Source organism: Taurulus bubalis, assembly GCF_910589615.1.
Source record: "Taurulus bubalis genome assembly, chromosome: 20".
NCBI classification, from domain to species: domain Eukaryota; kingdom Metazoa; phylum Chordata; class Actinopteri; order Perciformes; family Cottidae; genus Taurulus; species Taurulus bubalis.
Window position 1 is genome coordinate 14,619,096 of NC_136608.1, and position 22,500 is coordinate 14,641,595.

At 43.1% G+C, this 22,500-nt stretch overlaps 1 protein-coding gene across 3 annotated transcripts in view; it reads left to right on the plus strand.

The window, feature by feature from the left end:
* Positions 1–22,500, plus strand: part of anks1b (ankyrin repeat and sterile alpha motif domain containing 1B) — a gene marked incomplete at its 5' end in the record, with an annotated part of 183,893 nt that overhangs the window by 127,369 nt on the left and 34,024 nt on the right. For 2 of the 3 annotated variants that reach the window (XM_079236212.1, XM_079236214.1), the window contains 6 exons: positions 2,175–2,818; positions 3,392–3,514; positions 5,748–5,817; positions 7,766–7,872; positions 17,484–17,582; positions 19,053–19,205. In XM_079236212.1, coding sequence (XP_079092338.1) covers positions 2,175–2,818; positions 3,392–3,514; positions 5,748–5,817; positions 7,766–7,872; positions 17,484–17,582; positions 19,053–19,205 — 1,196 coding nt within the window. Of the gene's footprint in view, positions 1–2,174; positions 2,819–3,391; positions 3,515–5,747; positions 5,818–7,765; positions 7,873–17,483; positions 17,583–19,052; positions 19,245–22,500 lie in introns of all 3 variants that reach the window. The other variant, XM_079236213.1, reaches the window with a different exon arrangement.

Below are 22,500 nucleotides of genomic sequence, written 5' to 3' on the forward strand. Positions count from 1 at the left end.
TTCTACGAAAAAAAAAGGGACTTTTGCGTTAGAGTTTTATTTTTGTCCTCGACTCGTATTATGTAATTGTTTCATTTGGAAATGTGGCAGGATGTGCCGAGGACAGTCATGAAGTGCTCGCTAAAACTGGCTGACAGCAGAGTGTGTGTGTGTGTGTGTGTGTGTGTGTGTGTGTGTGTGTGTGTGTGTGTGTGTGTGTGTGTGTGTGGCAGGCAACAGGACTATGCGGTCAAATGCCCAAATTGTAAATTCAGTGTGTGTGTGTCTGGCGGCCAGTGGGAATACGTGCAATTATTCAAGTGACATTTTTTATTACAAGACTGCATTAATTTGTGTGGAGAGGCACTTTTTCTATTCACTCAAGTGACGACATTGTTGTGCCTTATTTTATATATTTTCTGATATTATTAGAATTTATAGCAATGTTTTTTGTATTCTTAATACCTATGTATATATACCTAATACCTAATTGTAATTATGTGTGTATGGAGGACCGAGCAAAATAACTGTTATCTGTGCATATGCCAATAAAAATACCTTGAATCTTGAATGATCGTGTGTGTGTGTGTGTGTGTGTGTGTGTGTGTGTGTGTGTGTGTGTGTGTGTGTGTGTGTGTGTGTGTGTGTGTGTGTGTGTTTGATGCTTCTCTGGGGTGAGATTGTTTACATGGCCCGGTACACAACCTCAACACACAGTGACAGGAAACAGACACAGAGAGGTTTGGGCTCCACACACACACACACACACACACACACAGTTTTCTTTTCTTCTATTCATAGAGAGCCAGGTGACGAGAGAGAACAGTGTGCTATTTGTTATAGTTTAATAAGCAACACATGCAGGTTTCAGACACTTGTTTGGGCAGATAAGGGCGATGTCATTTTACCTGCTGCTGGATCACCGTGCATGATGTCATCGACCTCACCAGCTGCTCTGCTAACCACCACATTCCTGCGTTAAACTATTGTGCCAGCCATGTCGTTGTGTTTAATGTTTGCTTCCATTCAATCTTGTTCTGGACTCCACCAGTCACAGAACAATCTATATATAAATATATATATATAATATAAAAGTAATGATCGGGGCAGCCATCTTTGCTACCTGTCTGATTCAGTCTGTAGGATTTCTTCCACCTTTCCGCCTCTTATGTTCCGCTGCACTTCTACTCATCATTACAACCCCAAACATGTGGTATTCGCTCCTCGACACAGTGAGAAAGAGACTATTTTGGAAACCATAAATAAAATAAGTAAGAGCAGGACCGCTCCCCCGGGATCTGCCGTACAACCGGAATCTCGTCGGAGCGTCGTGTTATTCCTGCGCTACGCTCTTGTTCCAGTTGGAGATTCATCATTCCTCCGCTCCGGCTCCGGCTAATAAATAATCATGACGGAACGAGAATAAATAATGCACCTCTCGTTTTGCATTTTGCATCACGAGGAATACATCGTTTAAACACTGCGAGACAATTGCCGTGACCTCAGGTGTAGCTTGTTTGCAGATGTGAAAACGTAACGCGTGCGCGGACGGAGAAGCCGAGCAGACGGAAATAGAAGCGCGCACACACACACACACACACACACACACGCGTGCGCTTCTACGATTACACAAACGCTTCTTTTGATTCTATGCAGAGAATCAAAAGAAGCTTTCAGCCGCGTCTCTTTCACCCCACCGCACACAGATAGTGAGTGGGCCTCTGAAAGCATCCCCTCGAAAAAAAACAACTAAAGCCCAGTCAATGGTGCAAGAACGTCTCCCCCGATGTCTTCATGCATTCATGCACAAGTTCAGACACCCCAAACACACAGTTTTGCACCCGGTCGAGTGAAGGAGCAGAGGTGTAAAAATCCAAGTCATGGGTTCTTTTATCTTTTTCCTTGGAGGAACAAACAGCGCTTTTACATCGTTCTTATCTTCCTTGTTGCAGCTGTGGTTGTTTTGCATTATTAGAATGTATTTTCCCCCCTTTGCTCTACATTTAAATATCATTATGTGCTTTATTTGTGCAGTGAGTGTAAATGTTTGATCTCTGTCTTGTCTTTTTCCGTAGAGTAAATCCACTGGTGTGTATCGCTGTTGTGACAGAACCCTTTTATGCAAATCTCTATAATTTAATCCAAATCAGTAAATATGTTTTGTGTGTGTGTGTGTGTGTGTGTTCTCCTTGCAGACGACGGGTCGTACCAGCGAGACCCGCCTCCTCCTCCTCTCTGCTCTTCCTCCACACCCGGCGCTCTGTTGGAGGAGCGCAGGAAGAGCCACATCCCAGAGGAGTTTGCGGGCCTCCTTCATGGATCTTCCCCGGCATGTGAAACGCCTGACACGCCTTACCATCTCTACAGCCCCAAACCCCGAAAATATGCCTCTACCGACGTCCAGAGCGGCCTGGTGCAGACCCCGGAGTTCAGCATCGTGATCGGAGGCGGACCCACCCAGATCTTCTCCGGGACCGGGAGCGATTCGTCGCCTCAGAGGGCCGCAAACCCGTCCCAGAAGCCTCAGGTGGTGTACCGGACTATCTTCCACACTCGGGTCAACCAGGACCAGGCGCGGCCCAGGGACTGCGAGCAGGTAGATCCGCCTTGTGGCTGGTCCGTACTGGACCACCCCGCCTCCTACTCCGCTGGTCAAAACGGCCGAGCTCCAGAGTCACGGGGAGTCGAGCCCAAGGGCGGTTCAGTCGGCGCTGGCTTCGAGGAGAGGGCCTGCACCCTGGGGAGGATGAGGTCTATGCCCCGCAGTGTGCTGGACCTGCAGCTGTCCAAGTCTCTGTCCAAGTCTGACTCCAACCTGGTCGCTGTATCTCCCATTCAAGTAAGTTGTTGCTCATATTTTCTGAACTTTAATTTTCCATCTTCTCATCTGAAATCACTCATTCTATGTGCCTGATTTATGAAGTAGAGGGTTTACAGCAGTTGCATTAAGATCAGTGAGTTCAATCTTTAACACTCTTTTTTTCTCTCTCTGATGTTTTGCCTCTCTGAGACCAAGGATAACATAAAAGTCTCTTTTATCAAAAGTTCTGAAAAAGTTTCGGTCAGCATCGGGATCCCAGTCAGCAACGAGAGCACAAGCATTTATTGTAAATATTCAGTTGTATGAATTATGCAGCCGTGGAGATGGCTAGAATATTGCTGCATCATGCAGACTGACTTCAGAAACCAGTGCAACCAATTAGATCACCCACTAATCTGGGCCACAGTGCTCCTCCGCGCTGTGCGGCGCATTTTATGAGCAAATAAATCATAAGCTAAATACATAGTCTGTTTGATGCTTCATTGTAGATGAGCACTGAACTCATTTGATTAATCTCCAAACAGTTTTATGGTTGTCCAAAATGTTACGGTCAAAGTATCTGACAAGCTTTGCATCTGGTTGTTTGTCCAGGAGGAGCACGGCTGGGGGTCTGGATCTCGGGGCCAGGGGCCCGGAAGTCCCAGCCCAGGAGAGGGGGCCAGCCCGGGGGGGAGACTGGAGAGGACGCCCTCCTTCACCGCTGAGTGGGAAGAGGTAAGAAGAGGGTTGAGATGGAGGGAAAGTGGTCAATTTGACAGAAAACTAGAAGGAAACGTGTCTTTTTTTTAACCTTTTAAGCACGGTGGAACCAGTATTGGTTCCAGACGTTTGAGTCGTTGTAGGAACCCCAAATTAATTTCAATACTTGTGTTTATTGTATGTATTTGTTCAGCAAAGTCTTGGAAAAAAATGTATATCTGCAAAAAAAACACTTTTAAAAGATATTTTGATCATAACTATGAACATCCAGCACGATATGAGCAAGATTTCCCCAAAAAATGCCTCCATGAGCGGTCACAGAGTTTTTGAAACTGCATTATGGTGTCCTAACAACAGCCCACATACTAATAACACAGCTTTTTGGAAAGATTAGGACCTAAGGAATCATAATAGACACAGCATTTGGGTGTTCAAAGGAGTTTCAGTCAAAAAACTGTGTTGTTCGGTTCAAAAATGGAGATTACGTAGGTACTTAAACTTAACGGTTACTTTATTATGTTTCACACCAGATGTCTCTTCTCACAAGGGTTGCGGTATTGTAGCAATTTAAATGAAGTTAAACAACGAAGTTAAACACTTTGGTCCCTGACACATTAGCTTCTGCTCACTGGCCGTCAACAAACTGTTTTCACGTTCACACCCTGAAAATAAAGCATCTCAAACCCATTTTTATTTTCCAAAAATAAGAATGACTTCATGAGACTATTTTTAACAGTGAAAGAACATTTAGCGTGCCCGTCCACATGTTCGTGTTCATTAGTTCCTCAGCACGGCTCATAACTTGCTGATGGTGATGAATTAGCATATGGAATTTCCCATAATCCTTGGCAATTAGGCTGACCTTTTCCTGTTTAATTGCGTGGTGCGGGATGTGAGATAAGAGGGCTTCGGGGAAATTGTAGACTGATATGTGGGGATTTCACAGGCAGAAATAACAAAGTTGCTGCACATGTTCAGGATAGTTTCTTTATTAGCAGAAAAGTCATGAGGGATGTCCCAGAACAGTCAATGATCTGAAGATAATCCTACTCATTAGTGCTACAGGCAAGGTATGCGTGTGTGTATGTGTGTGTGTGTGTGTGTGTGTGTGTGTGTGTGTGTGTGTGCTTTTCATCTGGCCATGACAATCGCTGATTGTTTGTGGTTGTTTGGATACTAATTAACAGCCTGCAGCAAAATATGTACAATGTGTTCAATCTAGAAAACTTCAGCAATGGTGGTTCTGTTTAATTGGTTCTTATTGTAATAACATTGTAGACATCAAACCAATTATTGCGATCTGTGCATGTGGCGGCATTGATAAAAAAAAATGTTTTTTATGTTTTAAACAAACGTTAAAATGATTGCCTAAATTATCGTTGTAAACAGCCATTAATAATATGTGTTATGTATTCTGACCGACTTCCAGTTTTCTTGTTCAATGAGACAAGATTTAATGCGAGTTCACTTTCAGTTTAATGATAATATAATAATAATAATAATAATGCATTTTATTTGGAATGCACTTTTCATTCAAAAGAATATCAGAGTGCCACAGAGCCAATATATAGTAAAAAAAATGAATTAAAACATAGTTAAAACAATCTATAATAAAAAAGAAACAGCTGACAGTGATTTAACACAAAGTCAAAAAAGCCTTACAGAGTAGTTTATCCTCCAAATAAAGAGGAGAAGACAAATTGGACATGTGATCATCTGACTTTATTTATTATATGCATTGGTTATTTAAACGTCTTGAGAAATGCAGCTTTAAGATGTCATCAACATGCAGTGGAAGTTTATTCACATTAGTGTGCAGTTACATCTGCAGAAATGGCTCCCTGTATGTCCAGCTCCTGACTTAAGGCCACCGTCACGGTCCTCCAGCTCGTGAACGTGCTTCGCATCCGTCTGGCCGGTGGTTTCGGGTCCTGGCGGGTGGACGGATGTGCCGTTAGCAGCGGGTCCGGGGTCTGTGATGACCGGTCGACAGCCAGACACTAATGAAGCTCCCTCCATCTGTCTCCCTCTTCTTTCATCTCTGCTCTGTCTTCACGTTTCCTGCTAACGCATCTTTTCCCCCCTCTGCTCCTCCGTGCTCTTTTCATTCCACAGGGGGAAAGACCGACATCCATTATGTGACACTTGAATCCAGAAATAGGGGTTAGCCTTATTACTGGAAAACGGCTTTCCCTTGAACATGCTGTACATCTCTCTAACTCTAACTCTCTCTCTCTCTCTCGTTTAGATCGACAAGATTATGAGCTCTATTGGTGCAGGAATAGGCAGTGGATTGGACATCAAGGAGGACACTTCAGGTAAAATACACACCAGTAAAATGTGTGTGAGCGTGTCAGTTAAACCGACTTGGAGGACAATTGAGCTTTATTACGACTTGGGTCTTATTTTAGTGTTTTCTGGCCATCGATGTGTGATAACACAGCGCTCACCAAAACAATTGTTGTAAACCGGGAACACTGCTAAATTTTCTTTTTTACAATGCGTCTCGGATTATCAGAGAGCAACCAACTGGTTTCCAACCTGGAGGTTAAGACCCATCAGGGGATTAAACAATAATGTAGACATGTACAGAAGAAAAGCATTGCAACACAGAAGTTTATTTAAGAAAAACGACTCCATTCCTCTAGTTGTTGCCTTTTTTATCCTAAACCTTTAGAGTATAAGAGTCACTTTTTAGTAAAGAGAGGTCACAAGCCCAAAAAAAGAGAAGGAACCAGTGGCTCTGGGAAGTTTTAGAAGCAAACACAAACACAGGTATTAGAAAGCAGAAACAAGAAATATAGCTAAACATCCGTGATGCTCATTAGTTGACAGGAAGCCTGCGACCAGATCTCGCTGAGCTCTTTGATTAATAACTGAGAGGTGGAGCCATAGAGAAATGACGAATGATAATTGCCTCCCTGCTCAACGTGCAGTAAGAGCTTTATTCAGTATAACCAGAAGGAATGATGGTAAAAAAAACTGCAGAAGATAAGACCTAAATTGAAATCAGCGTTATCCTTTCAGTGAAACCAGTGTGTGCATGAGTCTGCTTTTTGACTTTCTTGTGCAACTTAATCACAGTTTTTTCCCCCACCTGCATACCTTGAAACAATGCTACTCATCTCTATTTACTGGGTTCATCCCCCTCTCCCTGTGGTAACTCGCCCTCCTCCACCTCCCGATCCCTCTCTCTTTTCATCTATGAACGCAAAGCCTCTGCTAACCATGGTTACCACAGGGAGAAATCCTGTTTGTGCCACAACAGCACACACACACAAACCATGCACTTATAGATGCGGCTGCATAGGTACACTCAGCAATGTGTGTGTGTGTGTGGGGGGGGGGGAAGACCAGGCGTCTTGCAGACAAAGAAGCCGGAGCTGTTATGATGGCTATTATCAGCCGAGCGAAGTGAGCTAGAGAGAGAGAGCGAGAGAGAGAGCGAGCGAGGGAATGAGGGAATGAGGGAGGAAAGCAGTGCTCAGAGAGAGAGGAGAGAGAGCGAGGAGGCTGCAGAAGCATACAGATGAGAGTGGGAGTACTTGATAAAAAGAAATCTACAGCGCAGGCAGCTCTTTCGCTCTCTCTCTCTCTCTCTCTCTCTCTTACACACACTCAAACTCGCAAACACACACAGACACACTCGCATACACACACACACACACACACACACGGGCGCACGCTCGAGGAAGCAGCCAAGCGAGCGCAACAGCTGAAAAAAGAAAGCGGCTGCTGTGCCGCGCGCGACAGACGCACACAGTCGGGCGCTTTTTGCTTTGCGGATCCGTACGTCCCGTCTTATCCGACACCCATCTCTGGCAGGATTTAACCCCGGGACGGGAGCCCTTTTCTGGATACAACTTCAGCTTTTCAACCCCCCCCCCCCCACCCCCCCTTCGCCTCCTCCCTCTGGCTGGATCCAGAGAAAGAGGCATCTGACGCCTCAACCTCCCCCTTTACCCGCTTGCACCCTTGCATGCTGACCCCCCCCCTCCATCCTCACCATGCCTCTAGCCTAGCCTCCTCTTCCTCCTCCTCCTTTCTTCCCCTCCCTCCCCTCTCCCCCTCTACCTGCCTCCCTCTTATCCTCCTCCTCCTGCTGCCTCGCCAAAAGACTCATCAAAAGCATGGCGGGCTCCTTCGACAGCCACTTTGCCCGCCATAACATGATGTGGCAGTGCCAGCTGTCTCAGCCGGATTGCCGCTGCTACCGCGTGGACGGCTACTCCTTACTGAAGCGTTTGCCCCTCCATCCCCTCATAGGTCCCCGCTGCCCTATGCAGTCCGTGGGCCAGTGGCTGGACTCCATCGGTCTGGTCCAGTACGAGAACCACCTGCTGGCCAATGGATTTGATAACGTCCAGTTCATGGTGAGTGTTTGTTTTTTGGGGGGGATCTTTGGGCTGGGAGGTCAGGGTGAGATGTCTTCATGCATCTATCGTTCCTTCTGGTTATTTTCTGTCTTTGCTTTGAACGTAATCTCCTCTCTCTGTTCGTCCCACCTCCCTCAAAGCTCTCGTTGCTCCCTCAGATGTAGATCGTCATCTCTCGTCGTTTCCTTTGCAGTGATTAGCGTTTCTCTTTCTCTTTCATTTATTGGATTTCCTCCTCTTTGTATCATCCTCTCTCTCATTCTCCTCTTCGCATCCCCGCTGCCTCTCCCCACTGATGCCATGTGAGGTACTCCTACGCACAGAAATCTCCAGCATCAAGCTGCAGGCATTCATGCTCATACTACACTAAAAATGCATGCCAAAAGAACATGCTTGTTTCATGGTTTATGCATACAAGTGTATATAGAAACCCAACCACTTGTAGCCTGCGGATTAGGATGCAAACTGAGCGTCTGTTTTTATTCCCATGGTCTCTTCGGCTACAGTGACGTAGGAAGAGAAACTCGCTGGGTCATTTCGCATTCAGAAACTCTTTTGATGTTTCTAATGGTGTGTGTGTGTGTGTGTGTGTGTGTGTGTGTGTGTGTGTTTGTGAGAGATGTATATCCACACGAAGAGAAGGTAAGTAAACAGGGAAGTAGGAAATGAGGAGAAAAGTGGGAAAACAAAGAGAAACAATGAAGTCACATTCTCTGCAGCAGTTGCAGAGGGATGCTGACTGGAAGACAAAACCATGTTTTGGGGTTTTCAACGCAAAGTATTCATGCTATTTGAGTATTTTACCAACCAGCAGAGGAGCATTTTTGGGAAGGCTGCCAGTTCCAGTTACACCCTTTGGACTGAATCAGTTACATGTTTCTTTCTAACAATGTACGTATGTATGGATATGTATTTATGGATAGTTGCATTCTGGTCCTCCTCTCGGTGTGACCTGCATCTCTTTCCTTTAGTTACCGTAGCAACAGGATGAAATCACAGAATCTCTCTGTTTCCTTCTTCACGTATTTCTCCATCACATGGCCGGACTGACTTTGCAAGCATCATGAACGCTAGGGTAGCTAATCTTGAGGTCGCTAGAGTTTTGAAACTATCTAACTGTAATATCCGGCCCGGTGTTGCCAACTCTTCTCCAGTGAAAGTGTCGAGCATCACCCACTCCAAAAGTCGCTGAATCTAGCAAAAGAGTCACGAAGTCGTCAACGCTGGCAGCGCCGTCCCTTCAGGCCTCCCTCCAAAGCCGCTACCCCATAATGATCATCATGAACGTAAACGGCGAGCATGGCTATTGTTAGCACTCACAGCTGTCAAGTTAGCAGACGAGGCATGCATGTAGATGAGGCATGCATGTAGATGAGGCATGCATGTAGACGAGGCATGCATGTAGACGAGGCATGCATGTAGACGAGGCATGCATGCAGACGAGGCATGCATGTAGACGAGGCATGCATGTAGATGAGGCATGCATGTAGATGAGGCATGCATGTAGACTGGGCATGCATGTAGGCTAGGCATGCATGTAGACTGGCTATGCATGTAGACTATGGCATGCATGTAGAGTAGGCATGCATGTAGACGAGTCATGCATGTAGCATGTAGGCTATGCATGCACGTAGACTTAGCATGCATGTAGAGTAGGCATGCATGTAAACGAGGCATGCATGTAGACGAGTCATGCATGTAGCATGTAGGCTATGCATGTAGACTAGGCATTCATGTTGCATATAGATTAGGCATGCATGTAGACTATGCATGCATGTAGACTATGCATGCATGTTGCATATAGATTAGGCATGCATGTAGACTATGCATGCATGTAGATTAGGCATGCATGTAGACTTATTTTACATTTGAACAGCTCAGGTGGCTCATTATAATTTTCCCATATCAACCATTCATGCTACTAACACGGCAGCATACAAACCTCATCAGTACCCTCTCCTCCCTCCTCATGCCATCATTCGTAACCTTGATGAGTGCTAACTAAGACAGAAAACTTAAAGCAGCCATAATTCATTTAGTTTTTGCCCACTCAACAAGCTCTGAGAACAGTGAGATACTATCGCATTGCTGTCTCATGGCAACCATGTTATCAAACGGTTTCCACATGTCGCAAACATGAAGTGACATTAGCGTATGTTCAGAGTGAATGAATGTAAGTCCAATATTCACCTTTGTCTTTTGTGTTGGTTCCTACCGATGCCTGAAGGAAATATCTGGCTCTTAAACTGCGGAAAATGATGCCATCAAACCAAAACAATGAGCTGAAAGAGCCTAATAGAGCCGGTAGAGAGGAGGGAAACTGGCCATTCAGATTACACAATGGTGTCACCCAGTGTAAATATTATATTACATAGATTAGTGCAGTGATAATTTGAAAACACATTTGAATCAGAAGTCGCTGTGCACATTGTTCTGTTGACAGGATTTCTTAGTTTTTCAAAATCCCAAGAATGCAAAGCCGTTAACTGTTATCTGTCAACAACAATATCATGTACATTATATGGAGTATTTGCAGAGATCATGTCTTCCAAATGCTCTGCGTCTCATATTGAATCTTTCTTCTTTAGCTGTGTCTTCATGAATGAGTCGAAAAAAAGGAGTCATTGCAGCAGCTGTGCGAGTGTCCAATCGAGCGTTTACACTTTTTTTAGCATAAAAAAATGACATTTCTCTTTTAGTAACATCCCCGAAGGTGAACCCTCCCATCATTTACACTCCTTCCTCTTCCACTAACGCGCCATCAGTCAAATGTTGTTTTTTTTTGCTTCCGACTGTTATTGGCAGGACTTCAGAGAGACTCGCCCCTCATGTCTTAAAATGTTTCTCAATAGCTCAGTCATCGCCTCTGAAATGCCTTTGGATACAATTAATATTGAAAAGAGCTGAGATGAAACAGCCTCACAGACATCATGGCGACTTCAAAGTGTCTTTTGTGACCGGGCCTCTCTCTCCGGGTCTTCCTCTGTTGAAAGTCCCCACGTTGAGTTTTGAACCTCTCTTTTTTTTGTTGTTTTGGATTAAACAAGAAGGAGCTACAGGGATTACATTGGTATTTGCAACGCTCCTTCCTTTTTATCCTGAGCTGTCGGTTCTTCAAGGAGAGGTTTGGGTCAAATCCCTTTCAGCACCGATAAGTATGAGCAATCAAATTAAATGTAAGATTCTAACTTTTTATGTTTATTTAATTTTAGGGCCAGTTCAAGTGCACGTGTGGAATTGATTGGTTTCTGATCCGTACCAGTGTGTGGAAGCAAAATAGCCTCTACACTTGAACGTGTGTATGAGCACGTGCACATAAACATGGGCTATTACCATTCTACCAGTAATTGGGGTCATTAGAGGGGGCGTGTCTGCTCACCTCAACCAGCCAGTAGAGGACAAAAGCTGCTAGACGGATGGACACGTCGCAAAAAGGGGCGGAGTTGTTGTGGAGACCTCGTTTTATATGAAGGACTCGGGATGGAGACTAATCACGGCTTTTAAATGAACGTAAATGAATGTGTGAATATATCATGTACATTCATTTTAAATGTGTGGGAGAGAGGGGGTGTGGCCTAGACAGACACTGGGACTGAACAAAGAAAGTGGAATGGCGCTAAATGTGCAGCACAGACACATTACATTCGTTGTTTTTTTGTTTTTTTAAGTCCTGTTTTTGGCCATCGGATGAACATAGACGTATAGAAACAGTCACCCTCCTTTTTTGTTTTCGTTTTCCACCGATGCCTGAAAGAAACATCTGCTACAAGCTCCACTTTAGCATAAGATGGTGACAGCAGAGGACAGTAGATGAAACATAACAACTGCAGTCGGGTGATTAATCTCTGCGTGCTCACACCTACCACTAAGGCATTTTTATATAACATAGTTTCACCCGTTGTTCATATAAAAACGTGATTATTGCAGCTTTAAAGAGTAGAATTATATTTCTTCATTGTTCATTTGGAGCCATGCTTTAAGCCCGGTGAATATACGCCCAATAGTCTCTTTATATTATCTCTAAAGCTAATAAATGTGGTTTATTGGAGCTTTTTCTGCTGAAATCTTCAGCCTGCTGCATCTGGAAACAATGCTGATGAGAACAGTGAGACCGAACCAAAACAGTGAAGGGATATCAGTTGGACTTTGATTATTAAACAGTTTTCATTGCAACGTCGAGCATTCCGTGTTCCTCCAAATGCATGCAATCAGAAAACGAGTGGCATGTGATAGAGAGTCGTGTCTCAAGATGTTCAGATCTCCTCAACCGTGGGTCTTAGCCTTCTTTATGACACGAATCAGCAGTAAAGAGCCAATTCACCTTGCTGAGTCCTCTGTCTGCAGACACACGCCGCCTGTTAACACTCGTCATCACCATCAAACATAAAAACACTCCTCAGTAAACACGGCACACCGTGGCGTCGAACCAGAATAGAAGTGGAAGGAAGAGAGAGATGGAGGTCGAACGTGGAGATGATGAGACTAATTACGGTTTGTTATCTCTCACTTGAGAGAAAGACACTAAAGAAACTCTTGTAAGAGTCACACAAACTGATGCTTTGTGGGCCGCGGAGGCACCGAGACACACAAACAAATTCAAAGAATTTAATATAAAAGCTCCTTTGTCATTTTTTTATTCGCTTACAGGCTCCACGATGAATCGAAAGAAAAGATAGACGCCAGCTGATGAAGACAAAGGAATAGCACAGATGAATGGGGGTGCAGTGCACTAGATAGACGGCAGAAATGAAGAGATAAAGCATGATGTCATGCAGCAGCGAGGCTAGAGCAATGAATGAAACGACAATATTTGAAAGGAAGCGTTGTCAATATCCATGTTTCATTCAAAGGTGGCACCTCTAATCCTCCTCATGAAGGAATTTCTTTTCATCCTGAAAGTGAAATCCATGAAATGTAGATAAATGTACCGCAAACACGTTAGCAAAGAAACCATTTGAATTACGGACTGAAAGTGGAAGTGAGGACTGAGAAGAAATGCTTTTGAATAATAAAGTAAGAGAGAAGCAACAATGTAACGAAAAAAAAAGTTCTTTGATAGCGGAGGAAAGGCGAGGAAGAGATACTGAATATCAATGTTTGCTCCATCTTTAGTTTCGCCTCCTGCGAGCTGTGCATGAATTTTAGTTCTCGTTGTTGTGACCCACACGAGCTAATCGCAGGCCGGATGCTAAACTCCTGCGGATGCTAAACGCCGCTGTTGCTAAACTCCCGCGGATGCTAAACTCCCACGGATGCTAAACGCCGTGGTTGCTAAACTCCTGCAGATGCTAAACTCCTGCGGATACTAAACGCCGCTGTTGCTAAACTCCCGCGGATGCTAAACGCCGCCGCGGATGCTAAACGCCGGTCGCCACCAGCTAAATAGGTTGTCATCGTTCGTACCAGTTCTGCATGCCAAGTGTTTTGGAATTCACCAATACATGTGCAAGATAGACTAGCTCTGTTTATAACTCTGCGGCTGTTCATGTTTTGCTTCTGTTGTTTCTTTTAATCCTCATTCAGGTCATATTGAGCTGATCCATCATGTGTAGCAGTTAGAAATGGCAGATACGGGACAGACATCATGTAATGTTGGGACAGAAAGGAGAAACAGGGGCCGGATATGTTCGGAGATAGAAAGAACAAACGTGAAGGAGCTCTATCTCTTTCCTTCAGGATCCCAACAGGAAACAATTAGTCATGCCTTTGAATCCCCCTGCAGTCGACTCCGCTGTGACTCTGTGAGTTATTACTCTGCCGTGGAGTCGTAGCGTCGTAACTTCATCTCTGGGCTCTGTTAATCAGCCTGGGAGCTGATCTAATGAACTGCTCTCCTCTCACATAGGCGCACATTGGTGAGGAGAGGGTGGAAGGACTGAGGCTGCTGCCTGAGGCGACAGAGTTGTACTAATGAGCCTGCAGCAACAGAGTGCGCTTTCAGGCCCTGGAACACTAACGTTCGGGTGATTTTCACCGGAGTGATTGTGGTTCGGTTAAATTCATTGTGTTGGTTTTTGTCTGAGTTGCGTGGGTCCTTGTGTAGCTTCATGCTGCTCACTGACGGTATTAAAGGTGTGTCTCTCTGCTCCAATCCCTGTTTTTTTCAACAGGCACGTGTTAGTGATAGAGGGTGACATTTTTTCACAGAACAAGGCTCACATGTCCCAGGGACCAAAGAACAAGTTCATAGCTCCATTATGTATATTTTGTAATCATGTTTTATTGGCGATTCCCTAACTTTCCACCCGATTTTAAACCTTTTTTTAGGGTCCCTCTGTGATACCTGTTCTTCGTTTTGAGAAGTTCTATAGGGTAAAATAAAAGAAGAGTACTTCACTTTGCCTTGTATTGTAGTATTGTAATATATTTTGAAGGTACACATTTTGAGGTACATTATATCGGGTAAAATATACCCGACGTTAGTGATGGTGTTACTATTTTTAACGTTAGTGTTCTGGGGTTAAGGGGATTTTCTGCCCAAAGTGTGTTGACATTTTAAACTTACTTTCATCAAGAAAAACGTGCCGGGGGATTTAAATTGGCAAGAAAAAGACTGATTTGGTAATAATATGAGAGTTGTTTGTTTATGGATTAATAAATTGAGGTAACAAAATGTTTTAAAAGCAGAATAAAGATTCATTAATGGCCACGGTAAGACTTTCTTTATGGACCTTTGGCCTTCAGAATAAACGAGATGAGTGGGTTCCATAGATTTTATTTAATTTAACCTTTATTTATCCAGGAAAATCCCATTGATATTTAGAATCCCTTTCACAAGAGATGGTCCTCGTCCTGGTCATTAAAAGTAATACAATAAGGCATTGTAATCTTTCTAGCCACTAAATAAAAGCACTAATTAACCGGTTCCCATAAGAGTGCTTCAATCACCAACAAAAGAGTCCTAATTGTCATTTCTAAAATTGTTAAGGGTTATAATTATGTGTGAGGAGAAAGTGCAGGCGAGGCGAGTGTTTTTGAGGTGTAATTTGTGTTTTAACAATCAAAGATGATTTGGACCAATCAAAAGAGGCGCTGCAACGTGGCTCGGCGAGCCGTCCCCTGTCCAGCCGTGAGGTAGAGTGACATCACAGCTGGGCGTGGCCACAATTAGACCACACCCCTTAGTGGTAATGTGTGCGCAGAGGTTCAACGGACTTGTACCTTTCTACTCAGAGGAGCCAATACAGCTACGTTTCTTTCTCTTACTCCAAAATTACATTTGCCGTTACTCTCTAAGGTTTCCCTGCAAAGTTATCTCGTAAACAATAAATGTTATGTCCTTGAACAATGCATTTACTCCCTCTTAAAACCTTTGCAAAGTTAATCTTTTACAGTATTTTAAACCATCCATGAGTGTCTTCTTCTCTTAACCTTTTGATGGCACATTGCCTTTGATGGAATAGTCTAAAAAACGTGTTCACATAGTTAGTCTCATCTTTTTTAACCATTAGTGCCAGAGCACATCTTACTCAACGTATTGCACGTTTAACAACATGTGATTTCCACATCAATGTGTTTATAGTGTGTGAGGTTTTCCGGCATATTCATATTTCCGTGGAGATGCACACACTCATGGGTGAGACATGTGATCTCGTTGCTCGAGGGCTCACTTCACTACATAAACCCACTCATATGTTAAGGATTTAAGACGGAAACCTTCCCGATAGCTAGAATTTAAATTGCAGCGCTTGTCTTCCGTGTTTATCGTTGTAGTTGTTTGTCAGTTTGCAGACCGCGGCCACTTCAAAGCCCTCGAGTTAGAATGTAAAAGGCTGGTAATTAATCACTTGATAATCTAAGATCTTAAGTGAGTTTCTAAAGGAAAGGGATTCTTTCTGGTGAAATGTTCCTCAGGAGGAGAAACCACACGAAGGACGCCTCTTACCTAGAATCAAAATGTCTCGGCATCGGAGAAAATTGTCCTTTTTGGAGATCGCCGCGATAGCCGGGAGTGGACTTCTGGGTAGAAGTAAAGTAAAAGAGGAAAAAGCAGATATCTGCTATCTGTGTGTGTGTGTGTGTGTGTGTGTGTGTGTGTGTGTGTGTGTGTGTGTGGGTGTGTGTGGTCCTCAAACTGCCTCCAGGCTGCTCCCTCTCCTCCTTCTATATCTTCACCATCATTGCGGTGATTACTTTGCTTTACTTCTCACTTCTGTCAGCACCTATACGTCTGCTGGTATTTCACCTCCTATCTCTCTCTCCATCTCTCTCTCTCCCTCTTACTCCCTCTCTCTCCCTCTCTCTCTCTCTCTCTCTCTCTGCGCTGCTTTTCCCTCTCGGCACCTTTTCCTCTAATTATCCGTGTGCATGAAGACTCTCCTGCCGACCCTCTGGAGGACTGATGACTGATAGGCTTCCTAATGTTTCCCATTGGATTATTGAAGGTGAAACTGTGTGTGATACCCACACAGGCTGCAGTGTGTGTGTGTGTGTGTGTGTGTGTGTGTGTGTGTGTGTGTCTTAAATGAGAATATCAAATGTCAACTACGTTCTATTGATTGTAGCGTTGAATCATTTTTCCTGTCTTTTCTCAGTCATGTCTTCTGATGTTTTACTCCCAGATTGCCATCTTTGTTGAATATCTTTTTCGGGAAATAATCAGTGCCAATATCCCGTTATCGCCGTTATAGTAGAGTGTATGTTGTCGCACTGAATCATACAAAATCATACAAGAGGCTGTTTGGGATTCAGTGGAGACGTTGCACCGTGGGGGAGAGTTTACTGATGTTAGTAATATTCAGAAAAGCATCAGGAGGCACACAAGTGCTGAGTAACAATCTGCACAAAAAGACTAAATCATACCCACACTTTGCTTTCCCCATCCCCATTTACTGTGTGTGTCTTCTTGACTGCACTTCGACCACCTGAATGAAACCATTTGCTGTCAAAAAGGGTTTCTCTTCTTCTTTTTATTCATATTTTACTCACAATTATCAAGTTCAACTAATGCATTTTCTCCTGTGGTAAACAGAGACCCCATGGACTGAGTTGGCAAAACAAAATGCATTAAAAGCCAAGACTATTTATTGCTACCATGCAAATAATAAGCAGTCATTTACTATAGTGTTACATTCATTTAGATTTAAAAGGTGCAGTGACTTAAAACAAAGCCATAACCTTTTTTTTAACACACACACACACACACACACATCTCTATTTCGGTGCAAAAAGAAAACTATTTCCACACTTTTGTAATGTGCATGTGTTGTGTGATTCATCGTGTATTTTAATCACCGGCGTTGTTGAAACAAGGCAGCGCGCGCCGCAGACTTCTCAAATCAATCTGCATTTAAAGTGGATTACCGCGTAATGATAATTTAACAAACCAAACAACCAGATGCATACTTGATGGATTACAAACCCCAAGTGAGCTTCCAGAGTCTGGGACTCGATTGTCAAACAGTGTAGCAGTAAATGGAGAACAATGGCCGCCTAGAACCATGTTCTGTGTTCGGTTATGCTACTTTATTGTGTTTTTTCCCCCCAGAGAACTGTCTGTAAAAGTCATTCTATACGGGTCCATGCTTTCGATTGCTGCTTTATTAGCGCTGGGTGGAAAACGGCTGCACAAATCCTGACTGTAGCTGTTGTTGTTTTTTACCCTGCAGGGCAGCAATGTGGTGGAGGACCAGGACCTGCTGGAGATTGGGATCCTCAACTCGGCCCACAGACAACGGCTCCTTCAGGCCATCCGGCTGCTGCCCAGGGTCAGTGCTGCAGCCGCTCACACACACTTACAGGTTTAAGAGTGTGATGCTAACTCCATGCAAATGTTAAGCGATGACGTTCACTTGTAGCTGCAGACGATATGCTTGAGCCAACAAACACTGACAGACTTGGAGGAAAGTTTGCTGTATGTTACTGTGGCAAAGGCAAATGTTTGTGTGTGTGTGTGTGTGTGTGTGTGTGTGTGTGTGTGTGTGTGTGTGTGTGTGTGTGTGTGTGTGTGTGTTAGAGAGAAAGTAAGAACAAAGGTGTGGAACTAGAGTGAGAGCAGTAAAGAATAAAAAAGGAAGTCTCCAGTAGAGAACAGACAGAGAGGAGAGACTCTGAGCTCAGAGATGAGCAGGTTTCAGACTAACTCTCCCAAAAACTTTGATCTCCAGTCAGCACTTTCCTCTTCTCATCCTCCCTAAATCTTCCATAACACTGTTTAAAAAAAGAAACTTTTGCCTTCCCTCTCACGTGTAGACGGACGCGTGCTCGACTTAAGGTGGAGGATTGTGGGACGTTTGTTTGAAGCCCCATCGGCTCCCTGAAGCAGTTTTTGACTGTCAAAATAAAAGTGAATGAATTATGTGCCACACTCTCTTAAGGCACTCACCCCCTGCTGCTGTCCTATCCTGCCCTTCCTCAAAAGTTCGACTTGTGTTTTCTTGTTTGCACTAAAAAAAACTCTTTAACATAAAATACATCTTTAATGATCCCCGTGTAGTAATGTGGTCGCTGCAGCAGAATGAAGACAGGAAATGTGCAGCGCAGCAATAAAATATAGGGTGAAGAGGATTCAAACAGCTGCCATGTTATATAAGAAATATGCATTTAGGCTGTAAAAGAGCGTTTGAAGAGCGCACAAGCTGTTCTGAGCTACGACGCTCCAGGTCAAAGGTCGTCTACCATACGGCAACCCACCGCCAGCACTCAGAGTCTCCTACAGTCATGAGAACATGGCGGAAAGCTCATTTGTGTCATGAATCTTAAGAAATATAATATATATTGGCTATAGGCCTTTCTTTCTTTTTCCCTGTGTTTGAGTTGTTGTAGGAACCCCCAAATTAATTCCAATACTTGTGTTTATTGTATGTATTTGTTCAGCAAAGTCTTGGGAAAAAAATGTATATCTGCAAAAAAAAATCACTTTTGATCATAACTATGAACATCCAGCACGATATGAGCAAGATTTCCCCAAAATGCCTCCTCGACCGGTCACCGAGTTTTTCAAACTGTATTATGGTGCCCTAACAACAGCCCACATACTAATAAGACACCTTTTTGGAAAGAGTAGGATCTAAATAATTAGAATATTCAACACAAATCATGATAGAACACAGCATTTGGGTGTTCAAAGGAGTTTCAGTCAAAAAACTTTAATTAATTAAGTCTGGCAATAGGCGCAGGGGGATGTTCACACACTGATTTTACAGGGTTTAAAGGTCACCTGTCTGTCTGCGCTGCAGGTGAGGCCCGTCGGCTACGATGGCAACAACCCCACGTCCGTGGCGGAGTGGCTGGAGTCGCTGGAGCTCGGCGACTACACCAAGTCCTTCCTCATCAACGGCTACACGTCCATGGAGCTGGTCAAGAAGATCTGGGAGATCGAGCTCATCAATGTGAGTCACGTCGGGGTTTTCTTACTTCTTACTTCCTGCGTGCGGTCCTGGAAAAAAAAATGCTCATTTGTATTTAAATCCTGATTTCTCTTGTTCCTCCATTGTTGTTTTGAGTCGATAGCACGTACTCCGTCCTGGTAAACAATACCCTAATGTATTAATCCACAGATAAAAATAGTCCCCGACCATTGCTAAATACAAGCTTGACTGTTTAAGGAAATTACTTAGCCTTTTTAAAAATACAAGTATATACTTAAATGGGTATTTAAAAGGGTAAAAATAGACATTTACCGGGCAGGGAGGTATTAATATGCTGTTGTGTTGCATTATGGGGGATGTAGGGTTGTTACCTATCTCAGCATCTTGCTGCTTCAATTCCAACCATTTTTTTATTTGATATGTCTCTCTCTGTCCCCTGACTTTCTAAAAGTATCAAATATAAATTGCTTTAAATGTGCATGTCTTTAGGAAGGAATAGACTTGGGGTTGGGTGCCACAGAAATAGGAAGTGTTGTAAGAAAGGTCTCACACATTGTTGGTTTTGGCCTTTTTTTATCGGATGTGTTGACAAAATTATAGAAAAAGAAAATATAGAATAACAGCAGCGTCATCCTTTAACTATTTAACTTCAAACAAGGCGCCTGACACCGGCGTGTTGCCGGAAACAACTTATTGTTTTCAATCAAGTAAAGCAATTTTGATTCTAATAGAGAAACCCCTGACAGTATTATCACTTATTGTACATACATTGGTGTGTGAGCTCATATTTAGATATTTACAACACCTTTAAGCAGTGGGAAACATTTTCTTTCTTTTTTATCTAAAAGCTTTAAACGTTTTTGTTATAATTGCTAAAATTATGAGTCTCAGCAACTTTTTCTTGCTACTTCCATTGGAAAAGAAGCTGGAATGAGTTTTTTGGTCGGATAGTTATCTTGCTAGTTTCTCCAGATGACCACCCCAAGCTTTAACTGATGGGTTTCTTTGCGATGAAGCACAGCGACTCGTTGGTTTCCGTCCTCATCTCTCACCTCGGCGACAGAGAGGATTTGTTTCTCCCACTCGCTAAATTGCACTCGTACATCAGTGGAGGCATAAGCTTCGCCCTGAAAGGTGTGAAAGTTCGCTCTGTGGGAAAGATGCAGAGTGCCGGAAGCCCGTTGGCCATTTCTTCTCATTGCTGTGCAATTTGTGCTCAGAATGCGAATAGAAAGGAGTCGTAACCTCACACAGCATGCTTTTATTTTGAAAGCATATCCCATATTTTACTTCTTGTCACAACAGCTCTTCGTCTGGCTGCGGGAGTCACGGTTTACCTTTTTGCACTCATAAAAAGTGAGCGGATATAGTTCCCGTTGATTTGATTCTCTCCTGCAGACATCAGTAATGGTGGACGATAGCATTGTGTTGACATTTGAGCTGCTGCGTTGTCACAAGCAGTGCAGGTTTTTTAGTTTTTTACAACATAAAATCTTCAGCAGAGACGGGTTTTTTGCTGCAGCCTGATCTCACCGGAGAGACCCAACGCGCTCCTTTGATGCTCCGAGTGTAACGAAATCCCGCCCGATTGCAGAGGGCTGATTTCAACGAGAGGTAGAGGAGAGGGGGGTTCCTTCCCAGCGGAGGATGAAGTGATGAGCGATCAGCTGGAGGAGGTGGAGAGGGCGTTATATAAGCATGTGGGATGCAAGATGTTTCGCAGCGCCGGGGATACCGCCCACATACTGCTTGTGTGTGTGTGTGTGTGTGGGTCCATGTTTCTGGATGCATATGCGAGACAGAGAAAGTGTCGATGCATGCTTTATGTCTTCATGTGTGCGCTTTAAAAGGCGTCACTTTTTAAAAAAACCTAAGAAACGTCCATCTTCTTCCTGCAGATAACGGCGACGTCTAAATGAAGTTGCATCTCATTTAGAGCGTCTGCATGCAGGTGTGAATGTGTGTGTGTTGCATCAGGATTTTGGCGGTGAGGAACTCCCGTGTGATGCAGAGTGAAGCTGCATTGCAGTGCAGAGTGACGCCACGAGAGGCTGCACAAGCAGACGATGACGAATGTTCACAAATACTTTGGAGTGTTACGATACATCAAACTTTACCTCTCACGGTTTGATGAGCACACGAAGAAATGTGTTTTTTCTTGTTTGATTTGGAAGAATTTGTGAGTTTATTTCGGCCCCCTAGCTTGAAAGTTCATATTTTCATTTAATTGTAAATTTATAAGCAGTTTGCACAATTACTTGGGAGCTTAACATAGATAAACAAATGTATAAGGAGACCTTTAACTAGCGGAGCGGCCCGCAAAAGTTACAGCAGTCTATGAATGTATTTCATGAAACCTTTGCTATTTACAGTTTGCAAAAGGGAAAATATGAACGAAAACCTTAGATGCAGGTTATATTTGCATAAAGCAGAGATTTTCTTTGTCAAATACATATTTAAATTGCCTTTCTGGATTTGTTCTAGTTTTCCAATAAATGCTGCATTTGGGAAAATTAAGAAAAATGTCAGGAGTAACTTTATTTATTTTTATTTCATCAGGATCAATACGTGTGTGTGTGTGTGTGTGTGTGTGTGTGTGTGTGTGTGTGTGTGTGTGTGTGTGTGTGTGTGTGTGTGTGTGCCTGATCCAGGTTATCTGTTAAGTCAAGCACACAAGAATATTACAGATTGTCCCAGTTTATTACAACTTTTTTTATTTTATCCTTTTGAGTCATTACTTTCTAACATGTATCATCTTTAACTTCGCAAATATTGTGAAAGCAGAGGCCGGTTAGGGTTAACGGAGCTTAAATTCTTATTTGGTCAAAAAAAACATTTTTTTTATCTCATATAAATAACTGATTGTTTTTATTTTTTACTTGATAACATATTTAATCTGATCTGTGCTGGTATTTACTGGAGGTAGAGGTAGTTTTTGTTTGGTAATTAAGAAAACCTCAAACAAATCATTGTCATTACTAAAGAGGCAAAAAACTGATTTTATAATCAAAACTTATTTGAAAGTGAAAATGAAGATTAAAGTTCATTATACAACAACTTCTCAACTCAGTGGTTTTGGCACTTTATGTTATTACTGATGGAAATTATCCCTTGACATTTGTTTTATTGCAAAAAAAAAGAATTCGTTGTGCGTCACATAATATAATATAATATACATTTAATGCGACAGCAAAAGTAGTGTACTTCATAGTAGAATGGGAATTTAAAGTCTTCGGACCTAAAATGAAGACTCATTAATTTAGACTCTCTATCTTTAAATTATTAAATTCACATGAATAATTGATAAGAATGAATT